This window comes from Antechinus flavipes, chromosome 5 (assembly GCF_016432865.1).
Source record: "Antechinus flavipes isolate AdamAnt ecotype Samford, QLD, Australia chromosome 5, AdamAnt_v2, whole genome shotgun sequence".
Taxonomy (NCBI): domain Eukaryota; kingdom Metazoa; phylum Chordata; class Mammalia; order Dasyuromorphia; family Dasyuridae; genus Antechinus; species Antechinus flavipes.
The window spans coordinates 25,595,290-25,616,653 of NC_067402.1; the positions used below are offsets into that span (position 1 = coordinate 25,595,290).

The window sequence follows — 21,364 nt, forward strand, 5'->3', positions numbered from 1 at the left end:
AGGATCTAAGCAATCACTAACTGTACAATTCCAGCAAGTAACATTGTAAAAATCTAATGTTTCTTTGTTAACAGTTACAAAGTATACAGCACAAATGTTATGTTTGGGTGCATCTGTGAAGATAGCTGGTCCTTTAAGTGGAAACTTATAAGCCTTTTCTTAAAAAAATCCATGGCCAATTATGTAATAGCCAGGTTATCTTTAATGAAGACCCGCGTGTAAAATTTGGAGCTTTGGCCAATAAAATTTGCCACTCTGGGATGGTTTCATGAGATACATTAATTTGTGCATTGGTTGTGCTAAAAGATTCACCCACTCTTTTGTACCACCTCCTTAATGAAGGACTGCTGTGGGTGCCTCTTGTGTAGCAAAAACTGATATTTCCAAGGGTTTTTGAATAACTCTTTAAACCACATTGGATAATGCTAGTTCAACCTCTCTCAAAGCCTCTTGAGCTTCATTTTGTAAGCTGGTGTGGTGAGTTTAAAGCAATGATTCCCCTTAAAATGTTATATAATGGTTGTATTAGATAGATAGTTAAGCCTAACACTGTACTTATCCATTGGATATCTCTTTTTGTAATCTTGTCATAGAGGGTGTACAAAGCTGCATCATGGGTGATGCTGATGGTGTGACTGCCCCTCCCTCTTCTCCTTCTCCCTCCACCCATGAAAGCTTAATCAGGGGTGGGGGAGGAGGTCAGTGGATTGGCTCCTGCTGTGAATCACCACATTCCTTAATTTCATCAGCATTGCATTTAACTCCTTTCTTGTCTAATTCTTCATATTTTCAACTTGTTTTCAGGAACCTTCCCCTCCTTTTCTTTCCTCTTTTCCCTTATTCTAATACTTATATAATTCCATTATCATTGTAATATTCAATTAATTGCTCTCTTACTAATTTCCACTTGTCTGGCTCTATTTATTCTTGCCTAAAGAATTAAGGAGATATGTATTTTAATGTTTTGAAGAGTTCAATGATCTGCTTGCATGTTGCAATATATTGTTTTTGTCAGTCTAACTGTTTTTTATACACTTTCCTTGAGGTGGAGAAGGCTCCTTTCTAAATATTTATCCCATTTCATTTGAAACACTAGTTTATCCCTTAACAAAGTCTCCTTCTTATCTATTTTTGTACTCAATGTAATGTCTGGGTCACGGAGACATTTCCACTGAACTCAGGATCATGTCAATCTGGATGGCTGAGTGTAAATCCTTAGCTCCACATTTGGCACCAAAATGTAGTGTTCTGGTTGGTTTTCCGGAGGTCTTTGGACCAGCCTTTGTTTCAGAAGAGTAATCACCATGAGAACAGCCAGAGATAAAGCCTAAAAACATTTATTGCCTCCTCCACAGTCTTGTCTCCTTGTCTGGGACCAGGGCTAGGTTTCTGGAGGTCCTCCAGAATGCGTCTTGGTTTCTGTGGGGGAGGCAGGAGGAGTACCACCGAAGTCTCTGTCTTGAAGTCTCGTTGAGTCAGGGAGTTTGTACTCCAGCCTCTAGTCCTCTGCCTTCCTCAACCTGTTCTAGTCAGCTCTAGGTCAGACTCTGGTTCTTAAATTCTCTATTACAATTAAATCATTCCAGTATGCTGAGTATAAAGCAATCATTATATCACTAGGGAACCATTATTTGTTGTAAGGTGAAATCAATCATACTGAACTAGAGAACAATTACCACCTATGCTAAATTAGATAACTACTGTATTATCACTTGCACTGAGTTAGCACCTTGTAAGAATGTGATTTCAAGTACAGAGTTCTGACCCATTACAGGGTCAGGGAGGAGGAAGGGGGTGAACCTGCTTATAGAGCCTTCTGCCTATAAATCCAAGATAATCTGTGCACGAATCAGGTTTAAAAGTCCAGTGAGGTAAATTTTCATGTTTTCAAAGTATTCCTCCTTAGAGACAAAGGTGCATCTTCACTTTGACTAAACCCATTGATCCAAAGGAGCCAGCCAGAGATGTGAACTCGGGGCCCTCAAGGCTGCCTCTTATAAAAGCAGATCATTCTTCTGCTCAGTAGCACTTCCTTCTTTATAAGGGAAGTCTCCTATTCTGGTTGCTGCAGACTGGAAGCAATTGGAGAGAGAATGGCTGCCATTGGGGATCTTCTGAAGGACCTGCAGTGTGAGGTCAGCTGTACCATCTGCAGGGGCTACTTCAGTGCGCCTGTCACCATCATGTGTGGCCACAGTTTTTGTCGAGCTTCTCTCTCCTCCAGCTGGAGAGTTGGAGCCCCAGCTTTCTCCTGCCCTGAATGCAGATGAGTTTCCCAAGAGAGGGAGATCCCATTAGTGAACAGGCACCTAGCAGAGTTGACTGAGCTGGGCAAAGAGTTCAATTCTAAGCTTAAGCACTGAAAGACAGAGCCAGTGTGTCATTCACAAGGAACCCTTCAAGCTATTCTATGAGGAGGACCAGACTACACTGTGTGTGATATGTTGTGAAACTCCAGAGCATGGAGCTCACAACATCTCCCCCATACAAGAGGCTGCTCACAAATACAGGAGGGAGCTCTAGCACATTCAGTGTCATGTGGAAAAGCATTTGAAGGAAGATGAGTAACTTCTTGTTCAAGAGGAGAGACCTGCTATGGACTGGTACTGGATGATCACAGAACAATATTGCCAAACTCACTTCGTCTTGATGGAGGAAGAATCTCGATTTCTTGAAAGCCTGAAGCAAGAGGAAAAGGCCAGCCAGGACAGACTATCCCAGCATATGCTAAGCCTACAGGATCTCATGCAAGAGCTGCAGGAAGTGGGCCAGCAAGCCAATCTGAATCTGTTGCAGATTACCAAACAGCTACTGGGGAGGAGCAAGGCTGTGCTGGACCAAAGGGCCAAGCCTGTCACCCCAGAACTGAGAGAATATCCCATCCCTGGTCTGATCGAGATGCTCAACAGATTCAGAGTGGACCTCACTTGGATCCTAGATCAGCCACTTCTTTTGTGACTATTTCTGAGAATCTCAAGAGTGCCAAGACTGGAGCAGGCTGGCAGTTGGAGAGGAAGCGTCCTAAAGATAATGTTTATCATTATGTCTTTGCTGAGCAGGCCTTCATCTCAGGCAGCCAATAATGGGAGGTCGATGTGACTCAACTTCCTCAGTGGATCCTGGGGATCTACACCCCCTACTTGAGGAGGAAAAGGGTCAAGAATGTGGACTCCTGTGCCTCTGTGTTCCTACTTCCGTGTGTCAAGAAGCAAGAATATTACTATTTGCAAACATATCCTGTGCCATTGGACCATCGAATGAAAGGTCCTCTACCTTGGATTGCGATGTACTTGGAATATTCTTCTGGCACTCTAGGTTTTTACAATGTTATCCAGAGTTCTCTTATTTATAAATTTCATTCTATTCCCTTCACAGCCCATGTCAAGCCCATCTTTTCCCCTGACCCCTCACTTCCAGGAACAAAGCCTGGTCCCATGACTGTTGGGGGCTGGGATAGGGATTAGGACTTAGTAACCGCCAAAAGAGCACAGATTTGCTAAACTCAGGATCACCTTTTAAGGATGAAGCTATATCAGACATCCTGATTGGTGCTGTAAAAACCAAAAAGGCTATAAATACAATGTACTTCCTGGAGCACGCTCTCTTTGACCTGATGTAGCTGTGTAAGAATAAACTCCGTTTGACCTCTGGTAACTCGGCTCAGTGTCTAGTTCTTCCTCGGAAGCCGGTGACGACCGAAGACCCAGAAGATGGGTAAGTAGAGGGCAGAGACTCCGCTCGTGAAAGGAGTCACATTACAAGTGGCGCCTGAACAGGGACAGAGGGTCCAGGGACTTTCACGAGCGCAGAGAGACTGCCTCGGCAGAAATTCTGCCTTCACTGAGCTGCCTCTGCTGGGAGCAGGGATGATGGGGGGAAGTAGTAGTATTTCCCAAGTGTTGCCAGAAGAAAAAGCGGTGTTAACAAAACGCCTCTATAAATTATGTGCACAGAAAGGTTGCAAACTTCCCATAAAGACATGTCGGGAATTTATAGAGAAGGTTTGGGACGTCTGCTCATGGGTCCAACAATCAGGCATAAAAATAGGAAGATGGCATCTAGTGGGTCAGCAAATGGCCGCATATGACTATACACACCCAGAGATCATTGAGATCCCTCCTGTCCAGTCCCCGTCAGAGATCATTGAGATCCCTTCCGTTAAGTCTATCTACCCCCCGCTTCCCAAAGAAGGGACTCCCCCCATAGAAAGCAATCTCGCATACCCCGTCTTCCCCGCCCCCGAACCTAAACTCCCTGTAAAAAATGAAAAAGAAACTCAGAATGCCCTTAGCGCCTCAGACGTTGGTGAATTAGAAAGCGAGGCTGCAGGGTATATTCCACCTCCTTATAACTTGCCCTTTCTTACTGCCCCGATAATTAATTACCCAAAGCGGTGAGACCCTTGAAGAATAAAAATTCTGAGACGGATATTTTCTGGCATGCTGGAGGATATCCTCTGAGTATCTGTTATGTGTTATATGTTTGTTTAATGTTGTAACTGTATAGTCTGTGTGATGTGTGTTCTATGTTCTGTGTGATTTGTCTGTTTTATTGGTTGGAAAAATTTTTAAATGGAGCTCCATGTTTGTCTGTGTGTGTCTGTGTTAAAAGTTAGCAAACTTGTAAGAGATAAGGATTCAGCCTCTGTGTTGCAGGCTTAGAAAATATCAAGAAGTTTGAAAAATCTTTCTCTCTCTCTCTGTCTCTGGCTGACTGCAGCAGCGTGTGAGAAAAAGGGAGAAAAGGGAAAGGAAGAAAAAAAAGAAATGAAAAAATAGATTGAAAGGGATTTGGAATTTCGGAAAGTTAAAATATGTATATAGAAGACCAGTGTGCTAACATTTAAAGGAAAGAAGTTTGAATGGAATATCTACGCATTCTCTGTGAAGGCAGAGAAAAGTACTGAATGCTTGGAAATTTACAGAAACCCTTTGGATTCTGAAATGGGAAAAGGTGAAACTAACTTCTCTCTGGGGGTGGAGGTCCTGGAAACAGCCCCTAGTCTGTTTTTGCTGATTTAAAAGCTTTGTTAAGTGTTAAGAACAATGATTAAGGAAAATTTGCTTGTGATTTAAACTTTTTTTTAGGAAAAGCCTACTAGAGTAAAGAGCAATAAAATTCAAGCTTAGCCTGGCCTGCGCAATAAAAAGCTCTGGAGATAAGATGCTAATAGCTGTTAGAACGAATGTGGTAAAAATAAATAAATAAATAAATAAAAAATTAAAAAATTAAAAAAAAAATAAAAAATAAAAAAAGGAAAAGATCTGCTCGATGGTGGGACGCCCGATTCTCGCGAGAACGTAAATAAACTTTGCTTTGCTTCTAGAGATCTATCCAGTTGTTTTATTAATGGTTTCTGACCCACACAGTTTTGGGGGCTCGTTCCAGGATTACACTACTTGCGGTGAGTAGGTGAACCTTTGGGGTGCTGGCGGGGTGGCGCCCTGCCCTAATTTAGGCAGCCCGCCAGCGTCCAGGGCTTCTCCTTATTCCCCAAGGAAAGTGGGCCCGAAGTGGAGAAACTCAGAGCAAAGCAAAGGGAGAAACTCTGCGGTAAAAATCCCGACCGGTCGGTGGAGGACAGATATCAGTCAAGCAATTTGCTGCGCAGCAACCCAGAAAAGGTAAGCCCCCTGTGAGGCCCTGAGTCTTAAACTCGGAGGGGTCTCTGGACAGGAGCCTGTGAGGCCTGGAGTCTTAAACTCTGGGTCTCTGGACAGGTAGGCTTGGCTAGACCTTATAGGGTGACTGGAGTCAATTGGTGACAATTGGCGTGTTTGGGTGTTTTTGGAATTTAGATTCCGTCCAAATTCAGTGGGTGTGGCCCAGTCCCAGCCAGCCCTCGCGGAGAGAAATGAGAAAAATGATCAGAGAATACCGGTAGATAGTCCCTTGGGAAACAAATTAAGTAATTGGAACAAACTGCCAAAATATAAAGGAAAAAGCAAGAAAAAGATGATAAGGTATTGCTGCTTTGTCTGGGGTGACAAAGACATTGGTGGAGGCACTATTTGGCCTAAATTTGGCTCCCTTGAAGATTGGGTGTGCCAAATACTGAATTTGTGTGTTAATAACAAAGAACCTGTTAATCCAGAGGAGGTTCTATATGCAGGACTATGGCTTTCCGGGGCTTCTATAATGTTGAGTAAGAGTCCAAGTGTAAAGGAAGCGAAGGAGGAAACTTTAAAGACCCAGCAATGGGACCCATTGTTATCTCTCCCTCCTCCATACTTATCCCCACCCCCAGAAGAAGCCATGGTTTTAGGAAAGGGGAGGTGAGGACTTAATCCCATCAGCTCCTCCTGGGCCCCTCAGGGCACGGGAGGATTTAATTCCATTGACCCCACCTGGACTCCGAAAAGAGTCATTCTCCTCTTTAAGGAAGGAATTAGATCAAATTCAAAGAGATATCCGAAATTATCCTTTGCCGGGAACTAAAACCCCAAGTCCTAAATTATATCCCTTAAGAGAGGTTCCTTCGGCCCAAGGAGGTATAGGATTTGTGAATGCTCCCCTGAGCACTGCAGAAGTCAGGGCCTTTAAGAAGGAAATGAGGTCCTTAATAGAAGACCCCACTGGGCTAGCAGAACAGTTTGATCAATTCCTGGGCCCTAATCTTTTTACTTGGGGAGAATTTATGTCAATTTTGAATGTTCTCTCCTCACTAGAGGAGAGGGGACTAATTAGAGGTGCAGCTATGAAGGAGTGGATCAGGAGAAACCCTCCAGCTGCAGGAGTAGTTTGAGCTAACCAGAAATACGGTTAGCAGATCCCAATTGGGATCATAATCACCCTATACATCGGGGAAGTATGTGGGATTGAGAGAGTGTGGCTTCTTTCCTTTCCCATGGATCCTGACTGCAGCAGGGCCACGTGGGACCAAGGGAAAGAAACTGCTATTTGGTGAAAAATATAGGTTATTAAAACAAAATGCTGGTAGTTTACCTTACGGGAAGTTGGGGTTGTATCTCCCTACTTAGATGGTGTGTGTTCTAGAGGTATTGGGTAATTTGTAACTGAGTTATGCCCTAAAATTTGTCATCTCTGTTGGGCAATTATAAGTTTTATGAAATTTGGTTCAGTTATTTGAGAATCTTGGAAGTTTTAAGTTTTAAAGACAAGAGACAAGAAAGATTGATTTGCAAAAGCAATCAATAATTTAAATGGAGCATTTAGTATTGGTTTGGGAATGTTTAACTTATGTCAGAGAAGGTTTAAGCAAATAAGCTTTGGAAGGAGAGAGATGGGACAGGAAGAGATAGTGGGAGAGAAAAAGAGAGGAAAATAGCTCTCCAAAAATGGGGAAAGAAAAAAAAAATTCCCTCGTGAATCTGCCATTTGCCATGGGAGAAGGAGATATAGCCCATGAGGTTGGGGCCTATCTTGAGCTGGCAGATTGGATCCTGGGGAAATGGCACCCTAAAAAAGGTTAATTGAGATAAGTTAGGGTTGGGAAGCATGGTGGAGTGGGGGAAGAATGGCCACATGGAGAAGGGACCCTGTCAGGTGATCTAATCCCCCTTCTCCATTAAGTATGGTGACTACAACACCTTGCTGGTTTGGCTATCAATTGCTTCTACTGTTTAAAGGAACAGCCTACATTTTTATGGTGTTAATAACTGAATGTTTTATTTTTTTCTTCAAGTCTGCTCTAAGAAGTTTGTTGGAACAGTAAGTTATCTGAAAGTGATTTATTTCTACTAAGATTCCATCTGTTTTAAGCAAATTATTTAATGCTTATTTACGTGCATGGTAGTCTCCTTGTTTAGTTAGAGCAGGATTTTAATTTGATCTGATAATTTGATAGTGTTATTTCCAAAAATTCTTTATTTTTAGAATGAAGAGAGTATTGTTATATCTGGAAGATTTAAAAGTTTCTTTTATGTGGAAACGGATGCACAACATGCGATTTAAAATTGTTTTTCTTTGTATTCGAGTATTTTAAAGGCAAATGATCTGAACTATCTACTTAGATAAGAAAGATAACTGTATAAGATGTAAACCCTTTATTATGATTCTTGAGAACTAGATTCATCTGAAGCCCTTGATTATTAATTGCTGTAGAAGATAAAATCCTTTGGCACTGCAGCTAATATTTGCTGGGAGTTTTGAATTCAGGTGTGACTGCATAGGTCAAAAGGTGAAATGGTTAAAACTTAAGGACAGTTACCTGAAGTAAAACTGCATTAAATAGATATTTTAATTCCCGGCCAGAGTTTGGTTGCTGCTATTAATCTTTTAACCTTTTTACTTCCTGGGGCTAGAGTTTCTTTATCTAAAGGTTTACTTCACTCAAGTACTTGGGGCCACTCCCACCCTGCCTTTTGAGAAAGCTGGGAATCTCATTGTCCTGATTAGGCTAAAGTTTAGGCCTAGAGCCTTTTACATTGTGTATTGATGGAGGGCAGGGCTATCTCTGGAACCCCTGTCCTAGGCCCCTGATTTACTTATCAAAGATTTATATTGTTAGATGCGTTTTTCATGTTTTGCATGATCATGGGGAGGCTATAGAGTAAGTCTCCACACATCAAGTAAAAACTCTATTAAATCAGAGGGCTGAGAAATAGCTCACAGATTTTAGAATGTTGATAATCTTAATCCTGCCTCCTGTCCCCAGGAACAGAACCACCCCTGCAGAGGAATATTGTTGTTTAGTGTTAAATCGATTTTCAAATGAAAGTAAGAGGATTCACAAGACTCCCCAATGCCTGGGGGAGTAAATTGGTTTGTAGATGGATCCTCTAGAGAGTAGATGGGAAAAGGAAAATGGGTTTGCTATTGTGGATGGAGATAGGACTTCCACTGTTACCAGAGGCAGTCTGCCTGCCTGCCTATTGGCCGGCTCAAACTTATGAATTGTTTGCCTTAAATCAAGCCTTGAAGTTATTGAGGGACCAAGATGGGGATGTATATATATATATATATATACACACACACACTGATTCGAAATATGCAATTTGGGATATTTTTCTATGTATTGGGTATTTTTAAGGCCAAATGATTTGTATGTATAATGTTCACTCATGTAACATCTACCCAGATATGATAATTGTTCTAAGTTGTGAACTTACTGAGACAAAATTTCTTTCTGTTATTACTACAAGGTTATGATAAATAATTGTTTAAGAGTTATCAGAAATTTGATTAATGACATCTGTTATTGGAGGTAAAAGTTTTGGCTTAGAGTTAATTAGCTGTTTGGGAGTTTTAAAGCTCCACCCTGTGACAATTACTGGGACAATTGATTAGCAGTTAAAATTCGATTATGTTCTTGCATTTTTCCTTTTGTAACTGATCTGATCAGAGCAATGGTCAATAGAACTGTTAATGTAATTCAATTATGTCATGCCTTGCTATTTTCAGTCTGGTCATATGTAATCATTATATCCTAAATGCTTGGGCAAATGAGTATTTCGCCGGGTCATCTGTCTGTTACTGGATATTTGTGTCTTATTTCTTTAAGGTTTCTACATGATAAGAGGACAATTAACAGGGGTCTGTGAGACCTCACTGATGTTGCAACTTGGGACTGCACCCGTTTGCTTGGCTTGTAAAGCAAACTCATTTCTTCACATAGACAACAATTTATTTTGGCCTCCTCATGTTTTGCAGCAACCTGATGAACTGAGTCTTTCTATCTGAGACTGATCTAATCTTTATGCTAGATTTGTGTTTTTGCTCTAGATTTTGGTCAAATTACAGAGATTGGCTTGCTTCTGGAACCTGGATCAGCTTTGATCAGCTTTGATTGTCAGTATGATGCACCCACTCTGCAAGGAATGAGAGCCTCCTATCACTTTACAGCCTGAAGCAGCAGTTTGTACATGAGACCATGGACTGGACCCTGCATCGAGTGTACTTTGGACTGATATAAGGGACTTTGGGAATGGTTCATGACTGACTGTTAAACCTTGCCTGGATCATCTATTACTGTGTGCTTAAGATTTGGGATGGGATTTGTTAACACTGTGTAACTGTTGCTGTTATGTTTGAGGGCTTGTTAGGAAATGCTACTGTATTAGTCTGTTATGTATAGGGATCTTGATTTGCTCTTGGAATTTATATGGGGAATGGTCATTTGATAATTCCTTTCCGTGAAAAAAAAAAGAGGGGGGGAGGTAGAGATAGAACATTGGGGAACCTGATAGAACATTGGGGAACCTGGTATATTTTTTCAAAATACCTGAAAGAATGGGAACGCCTAGCTCCTATTCACTTTGCATGCTCCTCTGGGCTGACCACTTTTATCCGTTCCACCTCCTTTTAAGCAAACAAGATTACTGTGTGCTCGTGTCACTTTTTCCTCACCTCACGGTACACCCAGCCGACGAGCTCTTACAATTTTGGGACTCAGGGACTGACGCTAGAATCAGACCAAAAAGAGAGCCTTTAACAGCAATCATACTTGCTGTTGTCATTGGCCTTGGCCAAACTGGTACGGGAACAGGGATTGCCTCTTTAGTCACATCCAATCACCAATACGCACAGTTAAGTGCAGTCATTGATAAAGACCTCACAGAACTCCAATCAGGCCTTGAAAATTTAAAAGACTCTGTGTCCTCCCTAGCAGAAGTAGTACTGCAAAATAGAAGGGGTTTAGATCTGTTGTTCTTACAGCAGGGCGGCCTTTGCGCTGCACTAAAAGAAGAATGTTGTTTCTTTGTAAATAAGCTGGGCCTGGTAGAGAATAGCATTCAAAGGGTCAAGGACAACTTAGAAAAATGCAAGAGAGAGAGAGCGCAACAAGAATCCTGGTACCAAAACTGGTTTTCTGCTTCCCCCTGGCTGACAACATTGCTTCCTAGTCTCCTAGGCCCACTCATTGGCTTTTTACTTTTGGTTTCCTTTGGACCATGGTTGTTCAACAAACTAACCAACTTTGTTAAGTCTCAGGTTGACTCCGCGATACAGAAAAATGTTCAGGTTGTTTATCTGCACACCACACAACCTGAGCCCCTTTGTTTTACTGAAGCTGATCTTAACACTCCATGGTATCAGAAACTTTGCCTTACATAAGTTAACTATCCCCCGGCGCCTGTTTGTCTCTGCATAACTACCTCCCTTTGATCATGCATAACCGAAAGGCTATGACCCTCAGGTCTGGCTGACGGAACTTGAGCCACAACTGTAAGACCACCACCGCGCCATGACGGGCAACTTCAGGGCATTCCCACCCACCTGAGACAGGGCCCTGGAGTGGCAGGGACCCACAGGTCAGGCGTGGCCTGCCCTGACGACCTAAGACAGTGCTCCGTGGCCGGAATCCTCGAGCTCACGCAGAAGGGATCCAGGGCATAAGCCATTTGTTTAAGAAACGCTTGCTGTAAAAGCAAAGCATGCATGGTGGTATAATTGGAGGCTGAGACAGGGGAAAGTATTATCTTTACAAAAGGCTTCACTTCCGAAACCAAGGCATCTGCGCTTTCAGCACTGGCTTAAACAAAAAAGGGGGAATTGTTGGGGTCTGGGATAGGGATTAGGACTTAGTAACCGCCAAAAGAGCACAGATTTGCTAAACTCAGGATCACCTTTTAAGGATGAAGCTATATCAGACATCCTGATTGGTGCTGTAAAAACCAAAAAGGCTATAAATACAATGTACTTCCTGGAGCACGCTCTCTTTGACCTGATGTAGCTGTGTAAGAATAAATTCCGTTTGACCTCTGGTAACTCGGCTCAGTGTCTAGTTCTTCCTCAGAAGCCGGTGATGACCAAAGACCCAGAAGATGGGTAAGTGGAGGGCAGAGACTCCGCTCATGAAAGGAGTCACGTTACACATGACAGTCTGTTCAGTGGATTCTCATATTTGTGTTTGCTGCCATTCATCTTAGTGAACATTCTACAAGAAGGAGTTCTCAACCCACCACCATGCTCCCTGACCATTCCCTGCAAGAGAATAAGCATCATCTACTCCATGATGAAGAAGGGATTTCCTGCTCATTAACTAGACAATAGTCTTCCCTTCAGCAAGCTGAACAAGATCATTCCACAGTATTCTGTACTCCATGGACATGCCTGTTTATGAATTTTCACAACTAATCAATTCTGTTTCAGCAGTTAATGAAAACGTCATGTGAAGGGTATGGTTCCTAGGATTTAACGACATCCTTTTGGCACCATAGATTTTAATTTTTCAAGTCCTATTCCCCTTGGACTACAATAAACAAATTTTCTTTTAACAATAATGGTGAAATAAATGGTAACATTGTGCTCCTGTGTATTTTTTGCTTTCATTCATTCATTCCCTTTTTGCCCAACTGTTTCCCCATTTGACGTCTTCTTGGCAAAGATAGTGTAATGTTTTCCTGCTGACCATTTCCTTCTCCAACTGTTTTTAGAGATGAGGTAACTGAGGCAGAGAAAAGTGACTGGCTCAAAGTCATAAAGCTTATAAATATCTGAGACCAGATATGGTCATAGGTAGTTGACTCTTCTCTCTTCCAGTTCAGGGCTTTCATCCAGTGTGCTTCCTAGCTGTCCCCTTATGCAAATTAGATATTTAATATTTAATTCCAAGGGGACTATGAAATCACTTTTTGTTAGAGTTTTTTATTTTCAAAACATATGTGAGAATAAATTTTTCAATGTTGACCCTTAAAAAAACTTGCATTCCAATTTCTTCCATTCCACCCCTCCCAACCCCTCCTCTAGATGGTAGGCAACACAATATATGTTAAACATGACAAAATATATGTTAAATCCATAATAGGCATATATTTTTAGAAAAATATCTTGCTACTCAAGAAAAGTCAGATGAAAAAGTAAAAGATAAAAAAGAAAGTAAAATTCAAGCAAACCACAACAAATACAGTAAAATGCTATGATGTAATCCACCTTCAGTTCCCACAGTCCTCTCTCTGGGTTATACATATCTTTCCTCAACACAAGATCTTCAGAACAGGCCGACTAATTTCATTGACTGTTTTGTCCTATGAACCCAACTTATTAAAATGCTCTACTACTCTATTCCTTAGCCAGTACCAAATGGTTTTGATGACTGCTGCTTTATAATATATTTTAGGTCTGGCACAGATAGACCATTTTCTTTTGCATTTTTTCATTAATTCCCATGAAATTCTTGACCTTTTGTTCTTCCAGACGAAGTTTGTTACTATTTTTTCTAGATTTGTAAAACAATGTTTGGGGAGTTTGATTTCTATGGTATGAAATAAGTAGGTCAATTTAGGTATTATTGTTATTTTTATTATATTTCTTGGCTTTCCCAAGAGCACTTGATATCTTTTCCAATTAATTATATCTGACTTTATTTGTGTGGAAAGTGTTTTGTAATTGTATTTACATAGTTCCTGACTTTTCATTGGCAGATTCCTAAATTTTTTATGTTATTGACAGTTATTTTAAATGGAATTTCTCTGTGTATTTCTTTCTGCTAAACTTTGTTGGTAATATATAAAAATGCTGATGGTTTGTGTCGATTCACTTTGTATCTTGCAACTTTGTTAATATTGTGAATGTTTCTAGCAGGTTTTTAGTTGATTCTCTAGGGTTCTCTAAGTGTACAATAATATCATCTGCAAAGAGTGATAATTTGGTTTCCTCATTACCTACTCTCATTCCTTTGATCTCTTTTTCTTCTCTTATTTCCAAAGTTAACATTTCTAACACAATGCTGAATAGTAATGGTGATAGTGGGCAGCTTTTTATTTTTTTTCACCCTTAATTTTAATGGGAAAGTTTCTAGTTTGTCCCCATTACACACTATACTTGCTGATCTTTTTAAATAGATACTATTGATCATTTTAAAGAAAAGTTGTAGCCAAAATGGCAGAGAGCGGACATGGCTTTCTTTGACCTTTTCTGATCAGAGTCTTAATCTGCTTTTATTTTGAGAGATGAACTCTTTTGGAGTGGCAGAGTCCACAAACATTTAAAGTATAATGCATTTCCAGAAGAAGACACTTTGGAAGAACTTTAGAACAGGTTTGTTTCAATCGGGCAGGGGGAGAATCTGTGGAGATTAGAGAGCAGCCTAAGGAGCCTGGAGCAAGGGGCTGGGATGGGGAGCCAAGCTTTATAGTGTCCACCCACCTGGGACTTTTTGTTAAGACAGGTAAAATACTCTTTCCCGGTTCCAAGTAGAGACTTGAAATGTCTCTAACCCCTAGTCCCATTCTTTTTCTAATATCTCATTGGGGCCTCCAAAATGTAATGCCAGAGAAACTGAACAAGACAGAGATTAGAGAACAATTTAATAGTTTATTAAATGGAGAGAATTACTGGGACCAAATGATCCATGTTTGGTCCCAGGACTGAATGAGACTATTGTCTCAAAGAATCCAGCCCTGAATATCAGACAACAAGACTGATTTATAGGATAACAAGAACAATGACACCATGGGGGAGGTACTTGGATGGGGATGACTTAATGAGGGGAGGCACCTAGGATGACATAATGTGGGAGGTACTGGAGAGGCTCCTGATAGTCTAATGACATTGAAAATGGATAAAGACCTTTATCCCATTAAACATTAATAGGGAATAAGTGTAGCCTAAGGTCTAAGATATAAGACCTTTATCCTATCAAACATTAAAAGGGAATTGTTATAACCTGAGGCAGAGTAACTAAGTAGGACAATTAGGGAAACTGGGTCAGAACATTAAAAGGGAACTGTGGCACAAAAATATCCAGACCCAGAAACTTAGTCACATGTGGACCTGTTACTTTACCTTATTTGCCCTAGTTACTTCATGTGAAAAATGAACTGGCGAAGGAAATGACAAACTATTTCAGTGTATTTGACAAGAAAAATCCAAATGTAGTGGAAAAAGATATGATTTTGCTGTTGTTGTTGTTGGTTTGTTTTTGTTTTGTTTTGTTCTTGTGGAGGCAATTGGGGTAAGTGACTTGCCCAAGGTCACACATTTAGAAAGTGTTAAGTGTCTGACTCCAGATTTGAACTCGGAGCCTCTTGATTTCAGGGCTTGTACTCTATCCAATGCAGCACTTATTTGCCTCCAGACATGAATGAAAAGAATGAACAATAAAAACATGCAAAAGTTCAGTAAATGATAATATTTATTTCATTTTATATTAAATAAGGCAAAAAGAAAGATTTACTTTAATTCAAAGTATAGAGACATGGAAAAGATATGATCTGTGGACTTCATAGGATTGTGATAAATTCTAGAAACAAAATAAAATATTAAAATTATGGAAACCATAATCCTCACATGAGGTTTCTGATGAAACAGAATTAATTGATTGTGAAATCTCATAAACAGGCAAATGCATGGAAAATAAGAGTACAGAACACTGTGGAATGATCCCTTTCAGCTCACTGGGTGGAAGTCTAATCTCCAACAGGTGAGCAGGAAGTCCCTTCTTGATCATGAAGCAGTTGAAATTTATCCTCTTCAAGGAAGGTTGGAAATGGAGTGAACAAAGTGAGGGAGCCTGGTGGTGTGTTGAGAACTCCTCCCTGGGAGAAATGTTCATTGAGAGGAATAGCAGCAAGCACAAAGATGAGAGTCCACTGGACAGAGAATCATGGGACCAGGCTTTGTTCCTGGAAGTGGGGGGCCAGGGGAAAAGATGGGTATGACAGGGGCTTTAAAGGGAATAGAATGGAATTTGTAAATAAGAGAACTCTGGAGAACATTGTAAAAAGCCAGAGTGCCAAGGGAATATTCCAAGTACACCCCAACCCGAGGTAGAGGGCTTTTCATTTGATGGTTCAGTGGCCCAGGATAGGTCTGTAAATAGTAATTTCCTTCCTTCTTGACACATCGAAGCAGGAACACAGAGGCACAGGAGGCCACATTCCTTGCCCTTTTCCTTTTCAAGTGTGGGGTGTAGATCCCCAGGATCCACTGAGGAAGTTGAGTCACATCTACCTCCCAGTACAGGGTACCTGATCTGAAGACCTGCTTAGCAAAGGCATAATGGTGAGTAGAGTCCTCAGTAGTCTTGCTCTCCACTTGCCAGCTTCCTCCAGCCTTTAAATGCTTGAGATCCTCAGAAATTGTCACACAGGAAGTGGCTGATCTGGGATCTAAAGTGAGGTCCACTCTGAACCTGTTGAGCATCTCTATCAGGCTATGGATGGGATATTCTCTCATTTCTGGGGTGATAGCCTTGGTCTGTTGGGCCAACACAGCCTCGCTCCTTCCCAGCAGCTCCTTGGCATCCTGTAGCAGATCCAGATTGGCTTGGTGGCCCACTTCTTGCAGCTCTTGCCTGAGGTCCTGTAGGCTTTGCATATACTGGTATAGTCTGTCCTGGCTGGCCTTCTGCTCTTGCCTTATCCTTTTAAAACATAGGTTCTCTTCCTCCATTAGCAAGCAGTGCAGTCTGTGGAATTCTCCTCTGATTATCTCATGCCAGTCCATAGCAGGTCTCTCTTCCTGAGCAAGAAGTTGTTCAGCTTCTTCCAAATGTTTCCCCAAGCGAATCTGAAGGTGCTGGAGCTCCCCCCTGTATTTGTGAGCAGCCTCTTCTTTGGGGAAGATTTTGTGTCCCCCATGCTCTGGGGTTTCACAACATGTCACCCACAGTGCAGTCTGGTCCTCTTCACAGAATAGCTTGAAGGGTTCCTTGTGAGTGACACACTGGTTCTGTCCTTCAGTGATCTGCGTAAGGTTGGAGCTGAGCTCTTTGCCCAGCTCAGTCAATTCTGCTAGGTGCCTGTTCACTAATGGGATCTCCCTGTCCTGGGAAACTTGCCTGCATTGGGGACAGGAGAAATCTGGGGCTCCAACTCTCCAGCTGGAGGAGAGACAAGCTCGACAAAAACTGTGCCCGCATCTGATAGTTACAGGCTCATAGAAGTAGCCCCTGCAGATGCTACAGGTGATCTCACTCTGCAGTTCCTTCAGAAATTTCACAGTAGCAGCCATTCTTCTCTCTCTAATTGCTTCTAATCTGCAGCAGCCAGACTTCCCTTACAATGAAAGCAGTGCTTCTGAGCAAAGATGCTCTGCTTTTATAGGAGGCCCTACCTTCTGAGGCCCTCCCACGAAGGTGTGAATTCCTGCAGAGCAACCTGTTAACTCTTCTTGGTGGGGACAGCCTTGAGGGCCCTGAGTTCCCACCTCTGGCTGTCTGCTTTGAATGGACAGGTTGCACCATAGAGATTAGTCTTTGAGAAGGAATGTCAAAAGATGTGGAGTTTTTGGTCAATGGATTTTCAAATCTCCTTTTTGCACAGATCCTCTGCAGACAGGAGTCTATTGTCAGCTTCTTTCCTTTTCTCTTCTATACCCAGTCAGTTAGTAAGAGTTATGGTGACTCATCTGCACCTTTCCCTTTCAATCTCATTACTGTATATGAGATTTGCAGGCAACCTCCTTAGTCCACGTCAAAATCTCTCATTATAGGAAGTCAAGTGACTTGCCCACTGTCATGGATAAAGGGGTATCTGAAGTCAATCTCTCCAATTGTCTATACCCAAGCATCTTTACTTGCCCCACTGGGTGCTACAGGGGTTCTGTGGACATCACCAAAGAGATGAGGAAGTCCCAAGAAAGGGTCATCAGAGCTCACCCTGACCCTGAGTCAAATGGAAACCACAATACAAAATTTCTGGGTAATTAGTAATCAATATATTAATCAGACTATTTATCAATCAACAAATTGATAGTCTGTATTTTGTCTTGGTAGGCAGACATCAAAAATGTCCTTGAAATGCCTTAAAGCCTCTCTGAGAAGGAACACTACTGAAAAGTGAAAATCTACTCTGATCAGTGGATATTAACTAAGGAGTTGAAGTTTCAGCTCCTACTGAGAATGGCTCTTTGTCAACAGGCTTCGTAGACTAAGGCATGAGGGCAGAAGAAACCATTTAGATCAGGCACCCTCCAATTAGGTTTCTCCTTCATGAACTGGATTGTCCTACTCCTTGATAACAGGGATCAAGGACAAGGAATTTCTCACTGAGGTAAAGCCTTGTCCATTCTGCATTCTCTCTGTAAACAGAAATTGGGTCTCGCAGTTAATTAGGGTCCTGCCTACCCAACTTAGGAATCTGTACATTGAGTGCTAGGAACTAATCTCATCATTCATCTGTGGCCCTCAGAGATTGACTGACCTGTTCAGGAGTTTGATCTTGGCAGAAATGAAAGGAGAAAGGTCTTGGGGAGGGTATCACAAAAGTAGCAGTCATTAATAGAATAGTATAATTTGCATTTCTCTCATCTGGAATATTCTGATTTTTCTTTATATTTATTAAGTCACTGATTTATAGGAAATATTCCCCTGGAGGTTTTATAGTTCAGTACAACAAGATTTGCAATGCTCTTTGTATACATTACCTTTTTGGACTTTTACTATAATTCTATGGTGTAAATGGCACAGATAGGTCTTGATTCCATTTGACAGATAAAGAAATAAAGACTCAGAAAAGTTAAGAAGTTTGAGAATTGGGATTGAAACCTTGTTTTTCCTAGACAATGAGATGTTAAGTGACTTTTCTAAGGGAATACCTCCAAATATGATCCAGAGAAGGAATTGAACCACGTTCTTCCAGACACTGAGCCCAAGTTTCTGTCTACTGAATCTCTCAGATAGTGCAACTTGGTCCATTATGGTTAGAGAACTGGACCTAGAAACCTGAAAAAGGCTCAAATATCTGCCTTTGTCATCTTGGGCAAGTCACCCCACTTTCTGATCCCTCAAAAGATAAAGGCAATACACTTAGATTGGATTAAATTCATCTAAGAGTATTGTTTCAGTGACTTATGCTTTGTTCTAGCATTCTGAAATATTTCATACAGGAATGATTAATTTTTGATTTTTAATAATTTTAAAGGGAATTGTGGATGAGTATTTGCAAAGATATAGATTGCCTAGATTAAGAAAAGTATAAATAAAGTATACAAATATTTCCATTTTAGAAATAGAAATTGAACAAGCTATTAATGACCTCTTTAAGGAAAAAATCTCCAGAGCCAGTTGAATATACAAGTGAATTCTACCAAACATTTTAAGAACAATTAATCCTTGTTTCAGGCCCAATAGAAGACTCTGTTGCATTTTGGACATAGGTTTTGGGTCTTGTTCTCCCATCTTGTCCTCTTACTCTATATCTTTGGCTACATTGAGCTTTCCGTTGTCCTACTTTACCTCATTGAAAGCACTGACGAGTCTCTCTGGAAGTTCCTTGCAGAGAGGGTCCCTGTCTTTACATGTTCTGCATCATAGCCTGGGTATAAAAGTCATTTGTACTCACTGTGGCACAGAGTCTTATGATCTCTTCTAAAAGAACATCCTTATGTAGTCCTAGAATAATTCTTCTATACACTTCATTAGCATTTTCTCTAGCAAGTTGCTTTAACATTATTCCTGTTGCTGCATTTTCACCAATTATTCATTTGACAGCTCTCTGCAGATTTTCCACAAAATCAGTGAAGGGTTCATTTGGACCTTGTGCTATTTTCGTGAAGGATTCCCCTCGATTTTCTTTTCATGGCAGGGTCCCCCAATGCTTTGATAGCAGCAGCAACAATTTGCTCATATGCTATTAAATGGTAATTAATCTGTGCTAAAGCATCTGCACACTGACCTCTACCTGTTAGTTGGTCAAAGGTGATTGGTCTTTTAACTCCAGTTTGCCTATTTCCTAGGGCTTTTATCCTATATAGTTCACTATACTCTGAAAGCTGCAACAAGTTTTGTTCATGTTCTCAGCCTGTCCTTGGTATAGATTTCCAGTCACTAGGGGTTAAAATGCCATAAGCCATATTTTCTAATACCATCTTAACATAAGATTATATGGCTTTGTAAAGAGTGCAACTCTTTTTCAATCTTTGATAAATTCTAGATCAAAAGGAGTGTATCTACTCCTTTCTTGACCTGAAGAGTCAAACTCTTGAATAACAGGATATGCATTTATTTTTAAATCAGATATATCCTGCTTTTCTTCTTTAGCTTCTAAAGCTTTAGCTTTAATCCTTTTGTAATCTTGTCATATGGGATGGACAAAGCTACTTCATGAGTGGGGCTGATGGTGTCACTGCCCCTCCTCCTCCTCCTTTTCCCTCTGCCCATGAAGGGTTAATTGAGGGGGGGAGGGTCATGAGATGGGGAATTCCCTAATGGCTCAAGCTGTGAAGCACCACACTTCTTAATTTCATCAACCTTATACTTAATTCCTTAATTGTCTAATTCTTCATGATTTTCGACTGTTTTTTTTTCAGTAACCTCTTCCTTCTGTTCTTTCTTTTTCCTTATTCTAATACTTATGTAATTCCTTAAAGCCAATTGTATTTAAGTGTATGTATAGGATGTTTCTTCAGGAATTGAATCAGGATCATTATCACTGCAATATTCAATTAATTGCTCACCTACTGTTTTTCACTTGTCTGCCTCTAATTATTCTTCTTTAGAGAGCCAAGGAGATGTGTATTTTAAAGTTTTGGAGAGTTCAATGATCTCTTTCCAACTTACAGTCAAACCTTGGCTTTTTATCAGACTAACTATGTTTTTACAGACTTTCCTTGAGGTGGAGAAGGCTTTTTTCTAAACATTTGTACCATTTCAGATGAAACACTAATTTAGCCCTTAAGAAAGTTTCCTTCTTGTCTGTTTTTGTCCTCACCATAATTTCTGGGTCACAAGGACTTTTCCACTGAACTCAGGATCGTGTCAGTCTGGATGGCTGAATGTAGATCCTTAGCTCCATGGTTGGCACCAAAATGTAATGTTCTGATTGGTTTTCTGGAGGTCTTTGGACCACCTTCATTTCAGCAGAATAATCACCATGAGAATGGGCAGAGATAAAGTCCAAAAACCGTTATTGCCTCCTTCAAAATTTTGTCTCCTTGATTGGGACCAGGGCTAGCTTTCTAGAGGTCCTCTACAATGTGTCTTGGTTTCTGTGGGGGAGGTATGAGGACCACCATCACAGCCTCTGTCTTGAAGTCTCCCTGAGTCAGGGAGCTTGTGCTCTAGCCTCCCATTCTCTGCCTTCACCAAACCTGTTCTAGTCCCCTCTAGGTCTGACTTTGGCCTCTTAAATACTTTATTACAATTAAATCATTCCAGTATACTGAGTATAAAGCAATCATTATATCATGAGGAAACCATTATTTGTTGTAAGGTGAAGTCACTCATACTGAACTAGAGAACTATTAATCACCATGTTAAAGTAGGTAACCATTGTCTTATCAATTGTACTGAGTTAGCACCTTGTAAGAATCCTTGTTTCAACTACATACTTCTGGCCCATTACAGGATAAGGAAGGGGGAAGGAATGAGCCTTCCTATAGACTCTTCTGTCTATGGATCCAAGATAATCTGTGCACAAATCAGATTTAAAAGTCCATTGAGCTAAATTTTCATGTTTTCAAAGAATTCCTCTGTGGTGTTCTTCTTTAATATATGAAGGTTCTCTCTGGGAGCAGGTTC

General features: G+C 40.9%; 1 protein-coding gene and 1 pseudogene across 1 annotated transcript; one reads left to right on the forward strand and one right to left on the reverse strand.

Moving 5' to 3' along the window:
* Positions 1-2,093: 2,093 nt before the first annotated feature.
* LOC127564811 (tripartite motif-containing protein 64-like) lies at positions 2,094-11,945 on the forward strand (annotated as a pseudogene).
* A 3,508-nt stretch (positions 11,946-15,453) lies between these two features.
* On the reverse strand, positions 15,454-16,857 carry LOC127538510 (tripartite motif-containing protein 43-like). Its single transcript, XM_051962323.1, has one exon. The coding sequence runs from the start codon at positions 16,855-16,857 to the stop codon at positions 15,454-15,456; it is 1,404 nt and encodes a 467-aa protein (XP_051818283.1).
* Between the last annotated feature and the right edge of the window lie 4,507 nt (positions 16,858-21,364).